The following is an 18,517-nucleotide window of genomic DNA, read 5'->3' as shown; positions in this document are numbered from 1 at the left end:
TTTCAGTGGTGATGAGGAAGGGGCCTGATCTGGATCTTTTGACCAGGAATACTGAGCATCCGAGGAGCTGTGAAATGAACCTTATTCAGTAGACCCAGGTTCCCTGGCCCCTTGCGTTTCAAGCCGAAGGGGGCTAGAGGGGATTGTACCATCCAGGAGTCCATTTCTGGATAGGCTCAATGCCTGGTGATGACCCAAGGGACCCAGACAGACCCCCTGCCTGATTTGGTTCAACGCAAATCCGGGCATCTAGTTGACAAGCCTGAGTTGCTTCTAGAAAGATAATGCAGGTAGTCTTGGTGGGCTATGAGAGTAGCAGTGACTTAGAAACAGGGATATTGCTAAGTTAGGTCCTGTGCCAACTTTTATCAGCTGTAATTAACCATAAAGGACCTTATTTGCATAGCTTTTGGAAGCTTCCCGGTTTCAGCCAGGTCACACCCTGCTTGATTTCTCCCCAGTATTCTCTTCTGAATGGCCACTTGATTCAGTACTTTGGCCGAGGAACACAAACAGTGGACCGAATCAACCAGAAACCTTTCATCTTTAATCTACCTCCGTGCAGAGCCTCTATGATATGCTTTGATGAAAGCCTGCTCGTGAGAAAGAGTTTTTAAAAAGCTGGGCGGGAACCTCACATTCCCAGGGAAGGAAGGGGGATGTCTTGTGGGAGAGCTGGGGGAGCAGAAAGGGCTTCCTACCTTTGACTCCTCCCGGATCTCCCCATTTGCATGATTTCAAGTCCAAAGCTGATCAGCGGCCAAACCTGGACTTTTGCTGTGGCAACGCGCTGCAAGTGTGGCTCCAGCCTAGACTGCAGAATGACAAAGCCCATCAGTCACTTCTAGGGACAATCTTCAGCCATAACAAAGTGTTGACTGTGACCATCCTGAGCAGTGTTTGTTCTGCTTTTCCTTCCTGGCCTCCAGCCATAATGGGAAGTCAGAACCGGTTCACTCCTTGCTTTTCCTTTACTTTCAGCTGTTTTACTCACACTCAATAACCATATCTCCAAACCCCTATCCTGTTTGGACCTTGATTTTGTTCTAGGGGGTCCCAGGCAAGAGCCTGATTGACCACATCTCTTTACAAACCACCAGTCCAAGTTTTACGTCCTGGGATGTGGATTTCTCAGTCCCCCCCGCCCCCCACTGTGGTACTACAGTAAATCTCGGGAAGTTGGTCCACTGCAACCACCCCACTCCTGGAATGACTTTCTGTTGCAACCAGAATTGAAAAGAACAGGTCATATGGTTGTTCAAATACAAGGGGATCTTCTGGGTTTTCTCAGTCAGTTCTCTTTATGTCTCTGCACATCTCTTCAGGTGTCTTCTGGTTACTGGCTGCCTCTGCTTCAGCCTGCATCTGACACGTTGGCCACTCCAACCCCCACTCTCTCTCAGCATCACCAGCTGCGGTCTCATACAATGATAATTGGTCTTTGTGCCTCGTTCCTGGCACATGGCTCCTTCAATCCTTGTCATTTCCTGGGGGGACAGGGTGATAGTGCTCTGTTGAGGTGACTCTTCACAGGCCCCTAGATAGCTTCAGGATCTGGTCACCAGAAAGACCAAGCCTCGATGAAGAGATTGGAACGTTCATCTGCAGCCCCCAATATCTGGAGAGGTGAGAAGGATCAAAGACATAGTCAGTCACCAATGACCAATGATTGATCAGTCATGCCTCCATCATGAAACCTCCATAAAACCTTTAAGCAGGGGGTTTCAGAGAGGCTCTGAGTTGGGAGTCACACCCAAGAGTCAGGAAGGTGGCCCACCTCAACTCCATGGGGACACCGGAAGGCCCTTCTGGATCTTACCCTAGGTACCTCTTCTCTAGTTATGCGTTTGTCTGCTTTCTAATAAGATGAGTTCTGAGTTCTGTGAGCCATTTTAGCAAGTTATCAAACCTGAGGAGGAAGTCACGGGAGCCCCCAGTTTATAACTGACCAGTCAGAAGTACGAATGGCTCAGGACTTGCCAAGGTATATGAAGTGGGACTAAACTCTTAAACTCGTTGGATCTGATACCAAGTCCAGGTAGACAATGTCAAAATTACATTGAATTGTTGAACACCCAGTTGGTGTGAGGGCAGAAAAAATGCACACTTGCCTGCCAACTGTCTTCTGACCTTTAGGTAAAAATATTCAAGAGAGAGAATTGTCCAATTTATCTTTTTTTTTTTTAAGTTTACTTATTTATTTTGGGGTGGGGGGAGAAGAGCGTATGAGCACGGGGTGGGGGGCAGAGAAAAATCCCAAGCAGGCTCCACACTGTCAGCCCAGAGCTGGACGGCGGGGCTTAAACTCACAAACCATGAGATCAAGAGTCAGATGCTTAACCCAGTGAGCCAGCCAGGGGCCTCTGGCCAATGTACTTTTCAGAGCCAGCCTTACAAGTTATAATTTTGCCAATAAATGGCAAAAGACACCATGGAGCTGGGTGTTTACCTTATGTTCAGTTGGCCGTGGCCAGGAGGGTAGACAGGTCAGGTGGTTGAGCAACTTCCCTTCAGAGGGAATAGAGGATAGGCAGGAAATGCAAAAATGGATTTCTCTAGAAACTGGATCCCCGGTAAATAGTAGGTTTATACACTAGTCCTGCCCATAGACATCCATGTAAGTATATTCACAGTCTATAAACACATTCAAACATACAATGTGTATTTACATTCTTATATGTATGTATGTATATATATATGCACACTGTATAGTACACGCCCATATGTGTACACAATATATACACATTCCCACAACACATTGTACACCTATCCAATGTATGCACACAAATTCACACACATCCATATATGTATGCAATGTATAGCTACCCATATGCACACGCGCGCACACCATAGACACTGCGCACGTGCCACGTGTGAATACACACTCCTGTCGACATGTGTCAACAGGAACATATGACCCAGTGTAAACACACTCCAGAGAGCTGAACATTTGCGCTCATTTACACACACTCAGAGTGAACCTCCCTGCAGGCACACACACGCACGTCTGCACACACACCCGCACTTCTACATGCATGCAGCACTCCGGGGCCATCATCCCCTGGGCTAACGTTGCTGGCTCTCCCTTCCCTGACAGCCATGCTCAGCGGCCAGGTGCCTTCCTTCTTCTCCATGGCCCACATCCTCCTCTTTGTCTTCACGGCTTCTACCATATTTCACCTTCAGCAGCGGCTAGCGAAGATCCGCCCCACCTGGGAGTTTGAGACACTGGTTTTGGAGTCTACGGAGAACAAGAAGAGCACCCAGCCCAGGGGCATGTTCACCATCAACTCCCAAGGGCGCCTGGGGAACCAGATGGGCGAGTATGCCACCCTGTACGCCCTGGCCAAGATGAACGGGCGGCCGGCCTTCATCCCGGCCGAGATGCACGGCGCGCTCGCCCCCATCTTCAGGATCACCCTCCCCGTGCTGCACCACACCACGGCCAGCAAGATCCCCTGGAGGAACTACCCCCTGAACGACTGGATGGAGGAGCGGTACCGCCACATCCCTGGCGAATACGTGCGCCTCACCGGCTACCCCTGCTCCTGGACCTTCTACCACCACCTCCGCGCCGAGATCTTGCAGGAGTTCACCCTGCACGACCATGTGCGGGAGGAGGCCCAGGCGTTCCTGCAGCGGCTGCAGGTGAACGGGCGACAGCCGAGCACCTTCGTGGGCGTCCACGTGCGCCGGGGGGACTATGTGCAGGTGATGCCCCGGGTGTGGAAGGGTGTGGTGGCTGACCGGCGGTACCTGGATCAGGCCCTGGACTGGTTCCGGACCCGCTACCATTCCCCGGTCTTCGTCGTCACCAGCAACGGCATGGCCTGGTGCCGCGAGAACATCAACGCCTCACGTGGAGATGTGGTGTTCGCTGGGGACGGCATTGAGAACTCGCCGGCCAAGGACTTCGCGCTGCTCATACAGTGCAACCACACCATCATGACCATTGGGACATTCGGGATCTGGGCCGCTTACCTCGCAGGGGGAGAGACCATCTACCTGGCCAATTACACCCTACCAGACTCCCCCTTCCTCAAACTCTTTAAGCCAGAGGCAGCCTTCCTGCCCGAGTGGATTGGCATCGCGGCGGACCTGTCCCCGCTACTCAATCACTGACGTTAGCTGGCCTTTGGCACCTCCTCCTTTGCAGGCTCCCCTAAGACCAGCTCCCAGAGGCCCAGGGCGCGTATTGTTCTGTGTGCCAGGACACTGCCCTCTTGCACCAGAACACTCCAGAGGCCGAAAGAAACAGAAGTCGCAACTGACTTGTTGAAATCGCATATTTATGTGTCTCACAGAAGACCAGAAGTGGCACATCTCTGGCGTTCATTAAGTCAGCAGCTCAGCCATGTCACCAGAGACCCCAGTTCCGTCTCTCTTGTTCAACTGCCATCACCTCCTCTCAGACTTCCTCCCTCATGGTCCCAAGAGGGCTGCCACGTAGCTGGGTGTCACATGCAGACAACCTCTTCCCAAGGCAGCAAAAGAGAAGTTCGTTCTTCGGTCCGTTTTGAAGAGTGAGGGGAACATTCCAAAGTCCTCCTGTAGCTGCCCCTCCCCCCCCATAGCTCACTGACCAGAAGTGTGTCACATGCCTGCCAGACGCATTACAAGGCAAGGTGAATAAGACCCTGGGATTGTCTTGGCATCAGATCAATAAATCTTTGCCCGCTTTAGCTGGGGTGTTCGTCAGCCTCCTCTGAAAGTAGTGGCTTGTGGAAAGAAAACTGGGGTGCTCTTACTGAGGAGGAAGGGAGCATTGTGTGCACAGGACAGGGAAGACTTGAATCGTGCAGGCTGCTCACTACACAAAGGCATCTGGCCAAGGAGGCAAGTGGGGCTCAAATAGAGTTGACACCCTCCCCTCCAAGCCATGTGTTCACCCCGAGGGCTCACGTTTTTTGCTAGTTTGCCCAAAAGGGGACACCTCTTCCCCAGTTTTCACAAGAGCGTCGCCCTGTTGGCCAGTAGCGTGTGTGTGTGTGTCGGAAGACTCCGCTTCTGCAACCCTGGCTTCTGAGGGCCTAGAACGATTACTTTTGAGAACTCAGAGCACAGCATGGCTCAGTGAAATTGAAGAGGGTCCATTTGTTCTTCCGGTAACGTTTGTGGTGGTGGACCTAGCTAGGATCCCTGCTAGCAAAGGCTGGGTTAACAAAACCTAGCAGCTGACAATGACGGCAACCGATTGTTTCCCACAATCCTGTGGGGCAGCTGGGTGGCTCTCTGCTCCCTGCAGCGTGGGCTGAGGTCTCTCGTGCAGCTTATTTGAGGAGCTCAAGCGGAGCATCTTTACCTGCATGGGGTTGGTGGCCGGTCCCGTAGTACAGCTTGGACTTCTGCCTCGAACACTCCCTCATCAGCCCATCTCCATGCTCAAGCCACCATGCTGTGAGGAAGACCAACCTCACTCAGAGGACACGAGCAGGTGCTACAGTGAGCAGTCTTAGCCGAGGTCAGCTTCAAGTCCTTTCGGCGTAGGCATCAGATAGGATTCCACGTGTTGTGCAGATGATCCCCCCGTGTTCCAGTCAGCCTGGCATCTAGCTGAGGTTCCTACCGACGTGTTGCAGACATAAGCCATATCTCCATTTCCGATTCACAGATTCTGGGAGCATAACAATGGTTGTTTCATGCTGTGAAGTCTTGGGGTAGTCTGTTATACAGCCATAGGAAACTTGAACAAACTAAATCAATTATTCTCTATATTTGCAGACACTTTCATGACTTTGGCATGATCTAGGCAAAACATGAACTTCCCCACCCGACTTGAGAACCCATATGCAAAGGCCCTGTGGCAGGAGGAGTCTAGTTATACATGAGAGTAGAATGATACCAATGTGATGGGAACACACGGAGACAGATGTGGGTAGAGACATTAACAGGGTCAGACATGCGAGGCCTTGTGGACCATGGCAAGGACTTTGAGTTTTAATCTAAGACCAATGGGAAGCCACCAGAGGGTTGTGATTAGGGGAATAACAGTCTGATTTGCTGTGTGGACTTCTCTGGCTGCTATGTGGAGGGAGGGCTGTAGGGGTAAGAGTAGCGGCAGAGACCACAGCTGTTGAAACATTCCTAGCAAAAAGTGGTGGGGGGCCAAAGAGGTAATGGTGGAAACAGAGGGTCTCATTTCAGTGGCTCAACAGAGACTCCTCGCATCCCTCTACCACAATTTTACAGTCCTGAAAGACACAGTCTGATGCCTCGAACAGATTGATGTTTGAGTTCAGCTTTCATGGTGGGCCAGTTGCAGAGAGGTCACATGATACAAACATGGCCACCATATTGGTAAAGGAGTTGGTCTGAAAAGAAAGTAATAAAAAGGGGCGCCTGGGTGGCTCAGTTGGTTGAGCGTCTGACTCTTGATTTTGGCTCAGGTCATGATCCCAGTGTCATGGGATTGAGCCCCCACATTGAGCTTTGCCTTGAGCATGGAGCCTGCTTAGGATTCTCTCTCTCTCTCTCTCTCTCTCTCTCTCTCTCTCTCTCTGCCCCTCCCCTGTGTGTGCATCACACACACTCTCTCTCTGGGGCAAAAAAAAAAAAAAAAATACCCATATATATAATACTCCAAAAATCATTACACAGGGAAAAAGGTTTACCACTCATATTTCAGTGGCTGAAGCAAGTCAAGTGGTCACACTTAATTTCAAGAACAATCCATCCACGTACCCCAGAATATTTGTGCTCTAGTAACTACCTCACATCTTGCAGGCCTTCAAGGTCTCTCTAGGGTGATCTCCTGGAGCCCCTTTCTTTTGCCTTGCAAAAGACACATGCAGTGGGGTGCCACATACTTAGTATGCCTGCCTCAGTAACTCTATTTAACTCATTCAAATTCCCATTCTGATTTTTAAAAATTTATTTTATTTTAAGTAGTCTCCACACCCAGCATGGGGCTTGAACTCAGGACCCTGAGATCAAGAGTTGTCTGCTCTACCAAACGAGCCAGCCAAGTGCCCCCAGTCTGATCTTACACAGCTTGAATGGGTGATGGTTTGGAGATGAGGTTTTGCTTTATGTTTCATTTTTATTTTTTATAATATTAAGAAAAAAATTTCTAATGTTTATTTTTGAGAAAGAGAGACAGAATGCAAGTGGAGGAGGGGCAGAGAGAGGGAGACACAGAATCTGAAACTGGCTCTAGGCTCTGACCTGTCAGTACAGAGCCTGACGTGCTCTAACTCACGAAGTGCGAGATCATGACCTGAGCCAAAGACAGGTGCTTAACTGACTGAGCCACCCAGGCGCCCTTGATTTTACTTTTCTAAAAGTAATCTCTACACCCAATATGGGACTCAAACTCACAACCCCCAGATCAAGAGTCATGTGCTCTACAAGCCGAGACCGCCAGGTATCCTGGTTCTTAATAACACACACACACACACACACACACACACACACACACACACAACGTAAACTAATAAACTGGACAAACTAATAAACAGAAAAACTAATAAATCGTACTTCTTAGAGAGCCCACACTGATTCCTAGTTCTTAAGTGCAGGCTCATAAGATAACCTGATGGATAATCTGGTATAGAATTTTTGGGGGGGTGTCCAGGAACCAGCAGTCTAATCTGCCTCCTATTCTGTATCTTGCCCCTCTATGACATACCATCTTCATTCGCCAGGTTTTTTAAAAAGTTTACATTTATTTATTTTCAAGAGACAGAGACAGAGCACAAGCGGGGGAGGGGCAGAGGGAAAGCTGGAGACACAGAATCTGAAACAGGCTCCAGGCTCTGAGCTGTCAGCACGGAGCCCAATGCGGGGCTCGAACTCACAAACCGCGAGACCATGACCTGAGCCGAAGTTGGATGTCTAACCGACTGAGCCCCCCAGATTTTTATAAGTGAAATCAGAGGCACCTGGGGGGCGCAGTCGTTTAAGCAAATGACTCTTGATTTCAGCTCAGGTCCTGATATCACAATTCGTGAGTTCCAGCTCCACGTCAGGCTCTGCACTATCAGTGTGGAGCCTGCTTGAGATTCTCTTCCTCTCTCTTGTACCCGCTCTCTCTCTCAAAATAAGTAAATAAACTTAAAAAAAAACAAAGTGAAATCATAGAGCTGATGATACATGATCTATTCTGTTGCATTTTTTATTTAAAAAATTGTTCTTAATTTTGTTTTTAAGCTTATGCATTTATTTTGAGAGGGAGAGAGCAGGGGAGGGGCAGAGAGGTAGGGAGAGAGAGAGAATCCCAAGCAGGCTCCATGCTGGCAGCACAGAGCCCGATGTAGGGTTCAATCTCACAAACTGTGAGATCATGCCCTGAACTGAAATCAAGAGTTGGACGCTTAACTGACTGAACCACCCAGGCGCCCCTGAACTTCACAGTTTAATCAGGTGACCTGCATGGTGTGTGAATTTCATCTCACTAAAGCTGTTAAAAAGGGAGCATCCACTTAAATGCCCAGTGTGATTTTTGGTACTTACATAGCTGTGTAACCAATACCACCTTCAAAATGTAGAAGAGATTCTTGGTGCTCCTTTGCAACTAATCCCCCAACGCCTAGCCCCAGGTAGCCATTGGGCAGCTTTCTGCTACTTTGGTTTTGCCTTTTCTAGAACTTTCCATAAAGAATCCATCTGGGATGCTGTGGGGCGCAGAGAGGGAAAATAATGCAGAACGGAAGTCAGCAACCGGAAGTGGCAGCCTGGATATGCGGTAACACAGAGTGGGGCGGGAGACAAAGATGGGAGGGTGTGAGGAAGATAAAAACAAACAAAATGTATTCTTCTTCAGTCTACTCAGTATATCCTTCTGGAGAGCATGTCTATAAGAGAAATTGATAATTTTAGGGGCGCCTGGGTGGCTCAGTCAATTAAGCATCCAACTTCGGCTCAGGTCATGATCTCAATGCTCATGAGTTCGAGCCCCGCATTGGGCTCTGCGGTAAGGGTGCAGAGCCTGTTTTGGATCCTCTCTCTCTTTCTCTCTCAAAAATAAATAAAGAGGGCCACCTGGGTGGCTCAGTCGGTTAAGCGTCCGACTTTGGCTTAGGCCATGATCTCACGGTTGGTGGGTTGGAACCCCGTGTTGGGCTCTGTGCTGACAGCTCAGAGCCTGGAGCCTGCTTTGGATTCTGTCCCCCCATGGTCTCTCTGCCCCTCCCCTGTTCATGCTCTGTCTCTCTCTGTTTCCCAATAATAAATAAACGTTAAAAACTTATTTAAACAAACAAACATTCTGGGGGTGTCTAGATGACTCAGTTGGTTAAGCGCCCATTTTCGGCTCAGGTCATGATCTCACAGTTAATGGGTTTGAGCCCCGCGTCGGGCTCTCTGCTGTCATTGAAGAGCCCACTTCAGATCCTGTCTCCTTTTCTTTGCCCCTTCCTCCCCTGCTCACGTGCACACGCTCTCTCTCTCTCAAAATTAAATAAACAGTAAAAAAATTTTTTTTAGGCTAAATTGGTAATTTTGGTAATTTGTCGAATAGATCCTTGGTCTTTCTCCTGTGTCTACTGAGATGGTATGGGACAGTAACGTGGTGCAGGGTCTCCCCTGGGACAGCTCAGGCTTCCCATCTTCCTGTGCCCCACTTTGGTCCAGCCCGTGGGGGTGCCCCAGCTCTCTGGCTGGGGGCAGGAGACAGCAACTGAAACGTCTGGAGAAGGGCTGAGTGACAGGTGGTGGGGACCGTAGGGCCCAAGCCTTTCTCTCCGGCTCTGGGTTCAAACAGGCACACTCCATCCAAGCCTGTGCTGTCTTTCAAATACCCCTATCAGAGAATTCCTCAGCCGCCCCTAGCTGCCTCCCTCTGCAGCTGCCCTCGTGTCACAGACACAGAGAGTATCAAGCTCAGAGTCAGGCAGCGATGAAGACAGACTGATATGCAGATGGACTGATAGGGACATAGACAGAGACAGACAGAAGAAGCTCCACCACACCCCTTCTCGATCTTTCCAGGGCTGAAGGCACACCTTTCCCACCAGTTTTCGGCCTGACACAAAGGCTCCTGCAGCCCCCAGCTGCCACCCACCTTTTGTTCCAGAAGCTTCGACCTCCCAAGGTTCCCAACAGACACACACACACACACACACACACACACACCATGGCCACCCCCTTCACGCCTTCACACATTTTCCCTCGACAAGGATGCAGTCCTCCAGACTGATCCTCTGACCACCCTACCCATTCCCCACGGCTTCTGGTACTTTCTAGGAGTCACGGCCCCTCTGCCATGAAAATACCCATCACCGTGCACTGAAACTCTTGTCTTTGCAAATGTCTGAGCTTCACCAGAGCAGGGACTGAGGCTCTTTTTTCTTTCAACTCGGGCACAGGCTATGGGCTCATGAATCAGATTTAAAGCCCCCTCGCTGACACCTCCCGTCTGTGGGACACGGGGCACAGCACACCCCTTCTCTGGTCTTCCGTGATCTCATCTGCAAAGTGGGAATGACAAGTCCTGATTGTTCAGAAGCCACCAAAGATCACCTTTGCGTCGTGGTAAGGAGCTCGGTTCCCTTGCCTGTTCGATCGTGAATCCACCAGGCTTAACAACACTGATGAACTAGAATTGTTGATCAGCAGCTAATAACGGTGATGGATATTTATCAGCACGTCTCCCACGCCAGGTCCAGCTCGTGAGAAGTCTCAGTGCACATCTCATCCACATTGGGCTGGAGCGACACATGTGCAAAGACAAGGGGAAGTCACCAGCTCTGGGTCCTGTCACACGTAACTGATCTCAGGGTCCTTTTCCACCTGCAGCTGACACTGCCCTCAGGTCCCCTCAGACAGATGCCTCTTGCCAGTCCTGTGCACCCAGCTCCCCCCCCCCAGCTTCTGCATGTTTTATGCATTAATTGTCTTTTTATTTCCTGTATTTCTGGTCCTCTGACATCTAGGGCTTTGAGGACACTGAAGGTCTGCCCTTCCCAGGGCTAGCCAATTCCTGGTGAGTAAAAGACTCACCCAGGAGTACGCTTTTCATATGCAAACTAACCAACCCAGAGCCCAGACCCCCAACCACTTCCTTTATGAGCTCCTATACTCCAGACCACTATTCCTCTGCCTAATTCACCCCAGATCAGGTTCCAGACAACTAGGGGGTCCCGACACCCCAGAGCCAGCTGAAATTCATCCAAACTAGACAACCCTAAGCCTGCTTACCCTGCCTCTCCTGTTCCTTCCCTGGGAAACCACAATAAAGACTTTTGCCCAGGGTTCCCCGATCTGCCTCCGGACTGACCCTGGCACTTGCCCACGTGACCTAGTGTGGCTTGGCACACCCCCTTCTCTGGGGATCTGTGAGGTTAACAAAGGATCTTTTCAATGAGAATACCAAAGGATCAGATCATCCGGATCTGTCCAGCTTCACCACACCTGAAAAATAAGAAAACCTACATTTTAAAAGACTCTGCTTAAATAAAAACATTTAAAAAAATGTAAGGGACGCCTGGGTGGCTCAGTCATTGGGCATCGGATTTCGGCTGAGGTCATGATCTCATGGTTCGTGGGTTTGAGCCATACTGTCAATCTGCATGCTGACAGCTCAGAGCCTGGAGCCTGCTTTGAATTCTGTGTCTTCCTCATTCTCTGCCCTCCCCTGCTCCTACTCTGTCTCTCTCAAAAATAAATTTAAAAAAAAATTTTTAATTAAAAATAAATAAATAAGGGGCGCCTGGCCGGCCTAGTCAGTTAAGCGTCCGACTTCGGCTCAGGTCATGATCTCACGGTTTGTGGGTTCGAGCCCCGTGTTGGGCTCTGTGCTGACAGCTGGCTCAGAGCCTGGAGCCTGTTTCAGGTTCTGTGTCTCCCTCTCTCTCTGACCCTCCCTTGCTCACGCTGTCTCTCTCTCTCTCAGAAATAAATAAAACATTTAAATAAATAAATAAATAAAAGGCTTTGCTGCTAATGGCTTCCTTCGTGACCTTCTCAGGACGGCTCTTGGGTTCAAGCTGTCTGGCAGTTTATGTCCCGCCCTCTTCTCATGGCCCATGACCAACTAGAGGGGTATAGTGGCACATTTCCCAGTATGACCCAGCTGTCCATGCATCGAAGAGTCATACGTTTGTGTAGTTGCCTCCCATATTCAGTTAGGCCAGCGTGACTTGCATTAACCAATCAGATGTGGTGAACGGGACATGGGGCCAGTTCCAAACTTAGTCCTTATGAGACCGGCAGCTTCTCGCTTCCTCCCCTAGTAACAACCGCTTTGGGGGGCCCCTGAGCTCCTGGGTTGGGAGTCCAGATACCTCGCTGGAGAGACCACAAGGAGAGGGGGAGCACTGAGGCCACACAGAGAGGGGCAGAAGTCCAGATGCCCTGCGGCCCAGCTGGGTCCAGCCCACCAGCCATTCCTGACAAGGTGCCGGACATGTCTGAGCCATCCTGGATGTTCTAGCCCAGCAGGCCACCAAGGTGACTGCAGCCCTGGGGCGCCTGCGTGGCTCAGTTGGTTGAGCTTCCGACTCTCTCTCGATTTCGGCTCAGGTCATGATTTGATGGTTGTAAGATCGAGCCCTCCATTGGGCTTCATGGTGAGTGTGGAGTCTGCTTAGGATTCTCTCTCTCTTGGGACACCTGGGTGGCTGGGTTGGTTAAGCATCCAACTTTGGCTCAGGTCGCGATCTCAAGGTTTGTGGGTTCGAGCACCGCGTCGGGCCCTGGGCTGGCAGCGAGGAGCCTACTTGGGATCCTCTGTCTCCTTCTCTCTCTCTCTCTGCCCCTCACTGACTCGCACATGCATTCTCTCTCTCTCAAAAATAAATAAACATTAAAAAAAAAACCTCTCTCTCTCTCCCCCTCAGCAACTCTCCCCTACTCCCACTCTCTCTTAAAAAAAAAAAAAAAAAAGAAGACGACTTGCTGAGCCACTCGATGGGACTGTGAGTGATCATAGTTATTATTTGAAGACTCTAACTTTGGGGATGGTTTGTTATTCAGTAGGAATGAATGAATGAATGAATGAATGAATGAATGAATGAATAAATATAGGGATCTCCCTCTGCTTCAAAAGCCTAGCTCCCTTTGCCTCAGGGTAGGACAAACTGAGACTTAAATTATCCTCCAGAGCTCCCCACGGGACCCAGTTGAGGTTGGGACTTCACCTGAAGTCACACTCTTGCTAATCTTCCCCTTCACTGTCTAGTGTCCTGTACTCCCTTCTGGTTTCTCCTCAGAGCATTTATCTCATGAATCAGGGGCACATGACTCTTGTCCCGGGCTCTTCTTCCAAGGGAATCTGCCCTCAGACATGACATGTGGATATTCTCACTTCCCACTAGAAGCCACGGGTCTGGCTCCCCATTCTCCCTCCCGACTCTGCCCTGCCCCTCTCCTGCATCCCCCTAAGCACAGACCAGACCACCTTCCAGACTCTCCAGCCCCAGGGAACCATCTAGTCGGTGGCACAGAGGGTGGGTGGGGAAGAAGGTGGGAACAAAGACATCATGAAGTCTCTGAAGGCAGCAGCAAGTAGCTTGTTTGGCCTGACCAGCAGCAAATGACACCATCCACATAGCCGTGGAGGGGATCATACGGAGGTCAGGCAGGTAAGAGTCTGGCTGATGGCATGTCAGCGGTCTTCGGGGGTCAGGTGGGGAGGACAGTGTTCTCTGATTCTGTCTGTGGTGGGACGGGCTCTGCTGGTTGTCCCCGCCCTTCCTTGGGAGTCTGCCTCTGTGACCTTCCCGTCCCCACAAGTTCCCCCTCCCCGGAAACCCCAGAATCCATCACCACAGATCCTCCAGCAGGTCCCACAGCCGGGTGCCACTGGGGTCACATAAGTCAGCAGAGAAGATGCTGGGGGCTGGGGGACCACAGCCTAGCAGGGGACCCCCACTCAGAGCCTCCAGCCAGTCCAAGGAATCCGTGGGGCCCCTGGGAGAGGGCGACGGGGAGTTTGTGGGGGACGGGAACGAGGAGGAGAAGACTGATGAGAGGCCTTCAGAGTCTGGGGAGGGGGACAGCACGTCGAAGGAGCCGGGGAAGTCCAGGGGGATGGGGGGCAGCTGGTCTGCAGGAGAAGGATTGGAGTGTGAACTTAGGCAGAGATCCGGGCCCGCTCTGTTATTCCTCATTTCCAGACGTCTAAGTCCCCAGCCTCTAGGACCCAGGACTGCAGACCCCAATCCCTCCTTCCCTTGGACTAGGAGTCCAGAACCTCAGTCTCCTCTTCCCCCCACATCAAGAAGTTCGACTCTTACCATCGGGCTCCATCTGATCCTCCAGGATGTCATCAATGCCCCGGTTCGGAAGCAACTGCGAGACGGGCAGAAGCGGCGTGAGCCTGGGATCCACCCCGATCCTGATGGAGACCCCCTAACCTGCTCCCTCTCACCTGCGCCCTGCGGATGGCTTCCTGCAGCTCCTCCTCCAGACTCAGGGCCGTTGTGGATGGTGCTGAGGGAGGGGTCAGCGCCGGAGCCGGAGCGGTTGCCGGAGCGGTCGCCGGGGTTTCCGCGGCAAGCGGAGGAGGCCGAGGGTGAGACGGCCTCCCTGACTTGAGCTAGAGCCGCGTGAGAGTTCCTATGAGCGACGCCCACTGGACGCAATCCCTCCCACTCGCAAGCTGTGGCTCCACCCCCCGGCCGCATCCCGGCCCCAGGCTCGACCACCCCATTGGTTTCTCTTCCCTTAAGGTCCTCCCACTTTGCTGTGAACCACGCCCCCGCACTTCATTGGCTATTCTTTCGACTTCCCGCCCCCGTCCCGCTTCGTCTTCTCCTCACTGGCCCATTCGCGCGTGGCCCCGCCCTCACCGAGCCCGGCCGCCGGACGGCTACCAGAGTTTTGGACCGGAGGCGCGGCCAGTGAGCGCCGGTTGGACTGTCCTCGCGCCGCGGCTTCGGCCTCTCGCGGGGCAAGGCGCCGCCGCGCATGCGCTCCAGGAGCATCGACTTAGTCCCCGACACCGGGAGGCCCCGCAGGCGCAGCTGCTGCCGGAGCTCTGAGACCTGGGGTGGGGGGCAGGGAGAGGCCTTGCTGGGAGGGCTCCGGGACGCAGGCGGGAGCTGGGGCCGGATATTTGCAAAACCGCGAAAAGAGGGACGGGGTCTCCAATGGGGCAGGGACTGCAGGCTTAGATTTATGGACACCCCCCCCCTCCCCGAGGAAGAGGGCCAGCCTGGGAAGTAACCCCACGCTCACCGTCAGCTCCTCCAATTTAAGGGTCTGCAGTTCCAACTTGTGTGGAGAGGGCGAGGGGCTGGGAACTCCGGGCGGGGAGGGAGTTAGGGGGATGGGCTCCGTCCTGGTGGTAGTCGTGGGGTGGGGGGAACAGAGGTTAGGTGGGGCGGAGAGAGAAAGGGATTCCAGGGTCCTCAAAGACGGGGAGGGCGGAGCGGGGAGGGCTTGTGGAGAGGAAGGTGAGGGCCCAGAATTCTGGGTCTGCGATGGGGCTAGTTCCTGTGCATGGGGGAGTAGGGACCGGAGGCTCAGTCTCTTGGGTCTGAAGCCTGGGAGCTGACCAAAAAGGGGCTCGGAAACTGGACTCTTCAGTCCTGGAGAGGAAGGGAAGGGGCTGGGGCCTGAGCTCCCCTGCTCTTGGACTCTGGGCTTCAGGGAGGAAGATGCTGGGGGCCTGACTTTCCGCCAGAGAATGAAAACGGGATTCATACCTAGGAGGTGGCCTCTGTGAGTTTGTCCCTTCCCACCGAGGTGGTCCAGGGGGACGCAGAGCCAACATTTTGGCCTGGGTGTCGACCCTGGACCCTTGTCTCGGCCCGGGGGGCATGTACTGGTGGTATGTCAAGTTCCCCTTTGGCTTGGGCTCTCTCCAGTGTTGGGAGATCTTGGGAGACTCCTGTAAAAGCAGGTGTGATGTCACATGCTTCAGCTCTGTCCCCACTCTGCTGCCCCAGAGCCTCATGCAAAGTATGGCATCCACTCAGCACCGCCAGAAAGGAGCCAGAAGGGCGGCAGCGAAGAGGATCAATCAATGCTAGACTGTCAGGGGTACCTCCCTTCCCTCGGTGGAGACTCACCTTCAGGGACTTCCAAGGGCCATATTCTGATTCAGGGAGCAGGTCCCCAGGACCGAAGAGGAAAGGAGTGGGACCCGAGGGCGAGGCTGGGGCCAGAGCGGGGCCCGTGGCTGAGACCCATGGATCTGGATCCAAGACTGGAGAGGTGGTGAGGGACCCCGAGACGCCTGCAGATAGCAAGGCAGGGAGGAACAAGGCTGTGTGGGAAGGAGGGCCCTGGAGGCCTCAGCCCCCCCCCCCCGGGGCGTGAGAGGCCAGGTCAAGGTAGTGGAACCCCAGTGGGAGGAGCCAGCAAGGCAGAGGTTCTAGGGACCCAGGCTTTTATATTCTCAAGACAGGCAGCAATCGCGTCCTTAGTCACCAACGGGTATGGTGGCTGAGAATCCCAGCTTTCTGGGGGTTTGCTGGGACAGCGGTGGGGCCAGCACTCCTGGTTCTAAGGGAGAGAGAAAAGCCGAAAGCCACATCCTGAGATGCATTGTGTGTGGCAAGTGCGGAGTCTGGGATGCCTGTCTTCTCCAAAGAAACGGCATCTGGGTCCATGCATTGTATCGGAGTGGGAAAAGCCAAAAAGCAGGAAGCCGAGCTTTTGGGGGTGGGGTGGCCAGGGACCTGTATTCTTGGGTCCTCGTGAAAGGACAGGATCGGATTTCAGTGTATCCCTGGCATAGGGACTGAGGCTCAGGAACCAGTGCAGGAGATCTGGCAGCTGGGCTCCGGGGTGCCGCAGGGGGGTCTGGCCACCCTCCCTTCCCTTTCAGGGCCCACACTTACTTGGGTCCTGATACCGTCTGTGGATCCGAAGCTGGAGGACTGTGGAAGGAAGAGGGAGGTGTTAGGAGAAAGGCGGGAAGGGAGTGTCCAGAAGCCTGGCGCGTGCCCAGCCCCCTTACACACCCCATGCAGGCGGCTGGGCCAGCAGCCTGTTCCCTTTCCTGGGCCTCCCGCCTGCTCCCTGCTCCCAGCCAGAGCTGTTCTGTGACTAGGAGCCAGCCAGGGAGCAGGCAGGAGGCAGCCCTGCCCCCCACCCCCAGCTCCACCTGCCCCCCTTTGGGAACATGTTACCCACCCAACTCAAGGCACGATCGCCATCTTGGCAAGCCTGACCCATTTGCGCCTCACCTCCTTCGGTCCATGTGCTCCAGTCTGCACAAGCCCAGGCCCTGCTGTGTGCTCCGGGCCTCCCCACAGCCACCCCCTCTGTGCATGCCTCTCCCTGGGTTCACCTTCCCCCATTCACATGCTCGTTTCACCCTCTGCGTGCTCAGGAGCTGACACCCAGTGCCACTCATTCGCACACTTTCCTAAAACACAACCTGTGATACTTTTACCATTAGGTAGCTCACCATCCCCTCACTCACACTGCTCACTGCAAAGTCCCCACTCTGTGTACTGCCTCCACTTTGCACACCTGTCAACTTAAGCTCCTGGTCCTTTGCAGTACCCGGCTCTCTGCACACCCACCCCTAACTGCCCACCAGCTCCTCTCGGTGTTTACATGAGCGCTGTATTGGCCATTTGCACATTCATGGAGCCACCAGACCTCAAGCCCTTTGCTGGGGCCTCCTTTGCGCAAAGTGACCTTTTGTACAGAGAACACATGCCTTAGGGGTCCCATGGCCTCCTTCTCACCTGACCCACCATATACACTCCCAGAGTTAAGAGTTCTCAATCCAGGGGCCGCCTGGGTGGCTCAGTTGGTTAAGCTCAGGTCATGATTTCATGGTTCGTGAGTTTGAGCCTGTGTCTGGCTCCTTGCTGACAGCACGCCTGGAATTCTCTCTCTCTCCCTCTGCCCTCCCCCCACTTATTTTCTCTCTCAAGAATAAATAAATGAACATTAAAAAAAAAAAAAAAAAGAGTACTCAATCCCGGGGCCCAGAAGACTCCTTCCCTACATGCACAGAGAGAATCCTCTCACCAGATCTGAACTTGGAGCGAATGATTTGGGAGCGCTGGGAGGAAGCCGCGAGGGTCATTGCCAAGGCTGTGATGGTGACCTGGACCGAGGCGAGGGCAGGACCCCCCAGGAGGCAGGGTCAGAGTGGAGGTCAGGAGGCTGTCCCCACATGCAAACGTAGCAGGTAAATGACTTAGGAATAAGAGAGGACTTGAACCATAACTTCAGGATCTTGGCGGGTGGGAGGGACCCAGGGGCTGGGAGCCCAGGCTCCTGGGTCTGAGGGAGAAGGGGGTTGAGGGCCCCAGCTCCTGGAGCCTAGGGGAGGAACGAACAGACCCGGGTCTGTAAAAGGAGAGGGAGGGAAAAGGGGGTGAAGAGACAGAGCTCAGTACTCTGAAGGGACTGGAATCAACACCCTTGATCAAGAGGGAAAAGACATCTAGTAGGCTCCTGGGGAATGGAAGGGTCTCTGCCACCGGCATTCAAGAAGGGAGTGGGTGGGTGTCAGCCATATCTGTGAGGAAAGGACTGGGACCAGACAGGTGACAGAGGAGTTAAGGCGGGTTCCCCCCAGCCCCACCCCAGGGGCTTCTCACCAGGTGGGCTCCGGCCAGAAGTGCTCCGGGGCCGTTGAGTCCCCAGGTCTAGCTGGAGGCAGCAG

General features: G+C 53.0%; 2 protein-coding genes across 8 annotated transcripts in view; one reads left to right on the top strand and one right to left on the bottom strand.

Annotated features, from left to right (window-relative positions):
- FUT2 (fucosyltransferase 2) overlaps positions 1–11,192 on the top strand; it is a 21,930-nt gene extending 10,738 nt beyond the window's left edge. For 4 of the 6 annotated variants that reach the window (XM_039245446.1, XM_039245437.1, XM_039245421.1 and 1 more), the window contains one exon: positions 3,098–4,682. In XM_039245446.1, the coding sequence (XP_039101377.1) occupies positions 3,100–4,122 (1,023 nt within the window). In that variant the 5' untranslated portion in view covers positions 3,098–3,099 and the 3' untranslated portion in view covers positions 4,123–4,682. Of the gene's footprint in view, positions 1–1,546; positions 1,627–3,097; positions 4,683–10,304 lie in introns of those variants that run through there. The other 2 variants (XM_039245412.1, XR_005530684.1) reach the window with 2 other exon arrangements.
- MAMSTR (MEF2 activating motif and SAP domain containing transcriptional regulator) lies at positions 4,800–18,517 on the bottom strand. 2 transcript variants are annotated; one of them, XM_039245407.1, is made up of 10 exons: positions 18,453–18,517; positions 17,875–18,012; positions 16,728–16,766; positions 15,954–16,120; positions 15,588–15,772; positions 15,118–15,220; positions 14,730–14,924; positions 14,309–14,476; positions 14,175–14,229; positions 4,800–5,614 (listed from the first exon to the last, which is right to left on the bottom strand). In XM_039245407.1, exons 2-10 carry the CDS (start codon positions 17,930–17,932, stop codon positions 5,550–5,552), a joined length of 1,035 nt encoding a protein of 344 aa, XP_039101338.1. In that variant the 5' UTR covers positions 17,933–18,012; positions 18,453–18,517; the 3' UTR covers positions 4,800–5,549. The 2 variants fall into 2 exon arrangements, with proteins under 2 accessions (XP_039101338.1, XP_039101330.1); XM_039245399.1 differs by lacking the exon at positions 4,800–5,614 and adding an exon at positions 13,433–13,984.

This window comes from Hyaena hyaena, unplaced genomic scaffold (genome assembly GCF_003009895.1).
Source record: "Hyaena hyaena isolate Hyena2069 unplaced genomic scaffold, ASM300989v1 scaffold_9, whole genome shotgun sequence".
Classification (NCBI taxonomy): Eukaryota; Metazoa; Chordata; class Mammalia; order Carnivora; family Hyaenidae; genus Hyaena; species Hyaena hyaena.
This window is presented reverse-complemented; position numbering and strand designations above follow the sequence as displayed.

What these genes read in the sequence shown, in the direction of transcription:
- MAMSTR (XM_039245399.1), bottom strand. Translation starts at nt 17,932, where the DNA reads ATGACCCTCGCGGCTTCCTCCCAGCGCTCCCAAATCATTCGCTCCAAG. An exon ending in CCGTCCGGCGGCCGGGCTCG is followed by an intron (nt 14,477 to 14,729) that starts GTGAGGGCGGGG and finishes ACGCGGCTCTAG; the next exon opens with CTCAAGTCAGGGAGGCCGTC. An exon ending in GGATCAGATGGAGCCCGATG is followed by an intron (nt 13,985 to 14,174) that starts GTAAGAGTCGAA and finishes CTTCTCCTGCAG; the next exon opens with ACCAGCTGCCCCCCATCCCC.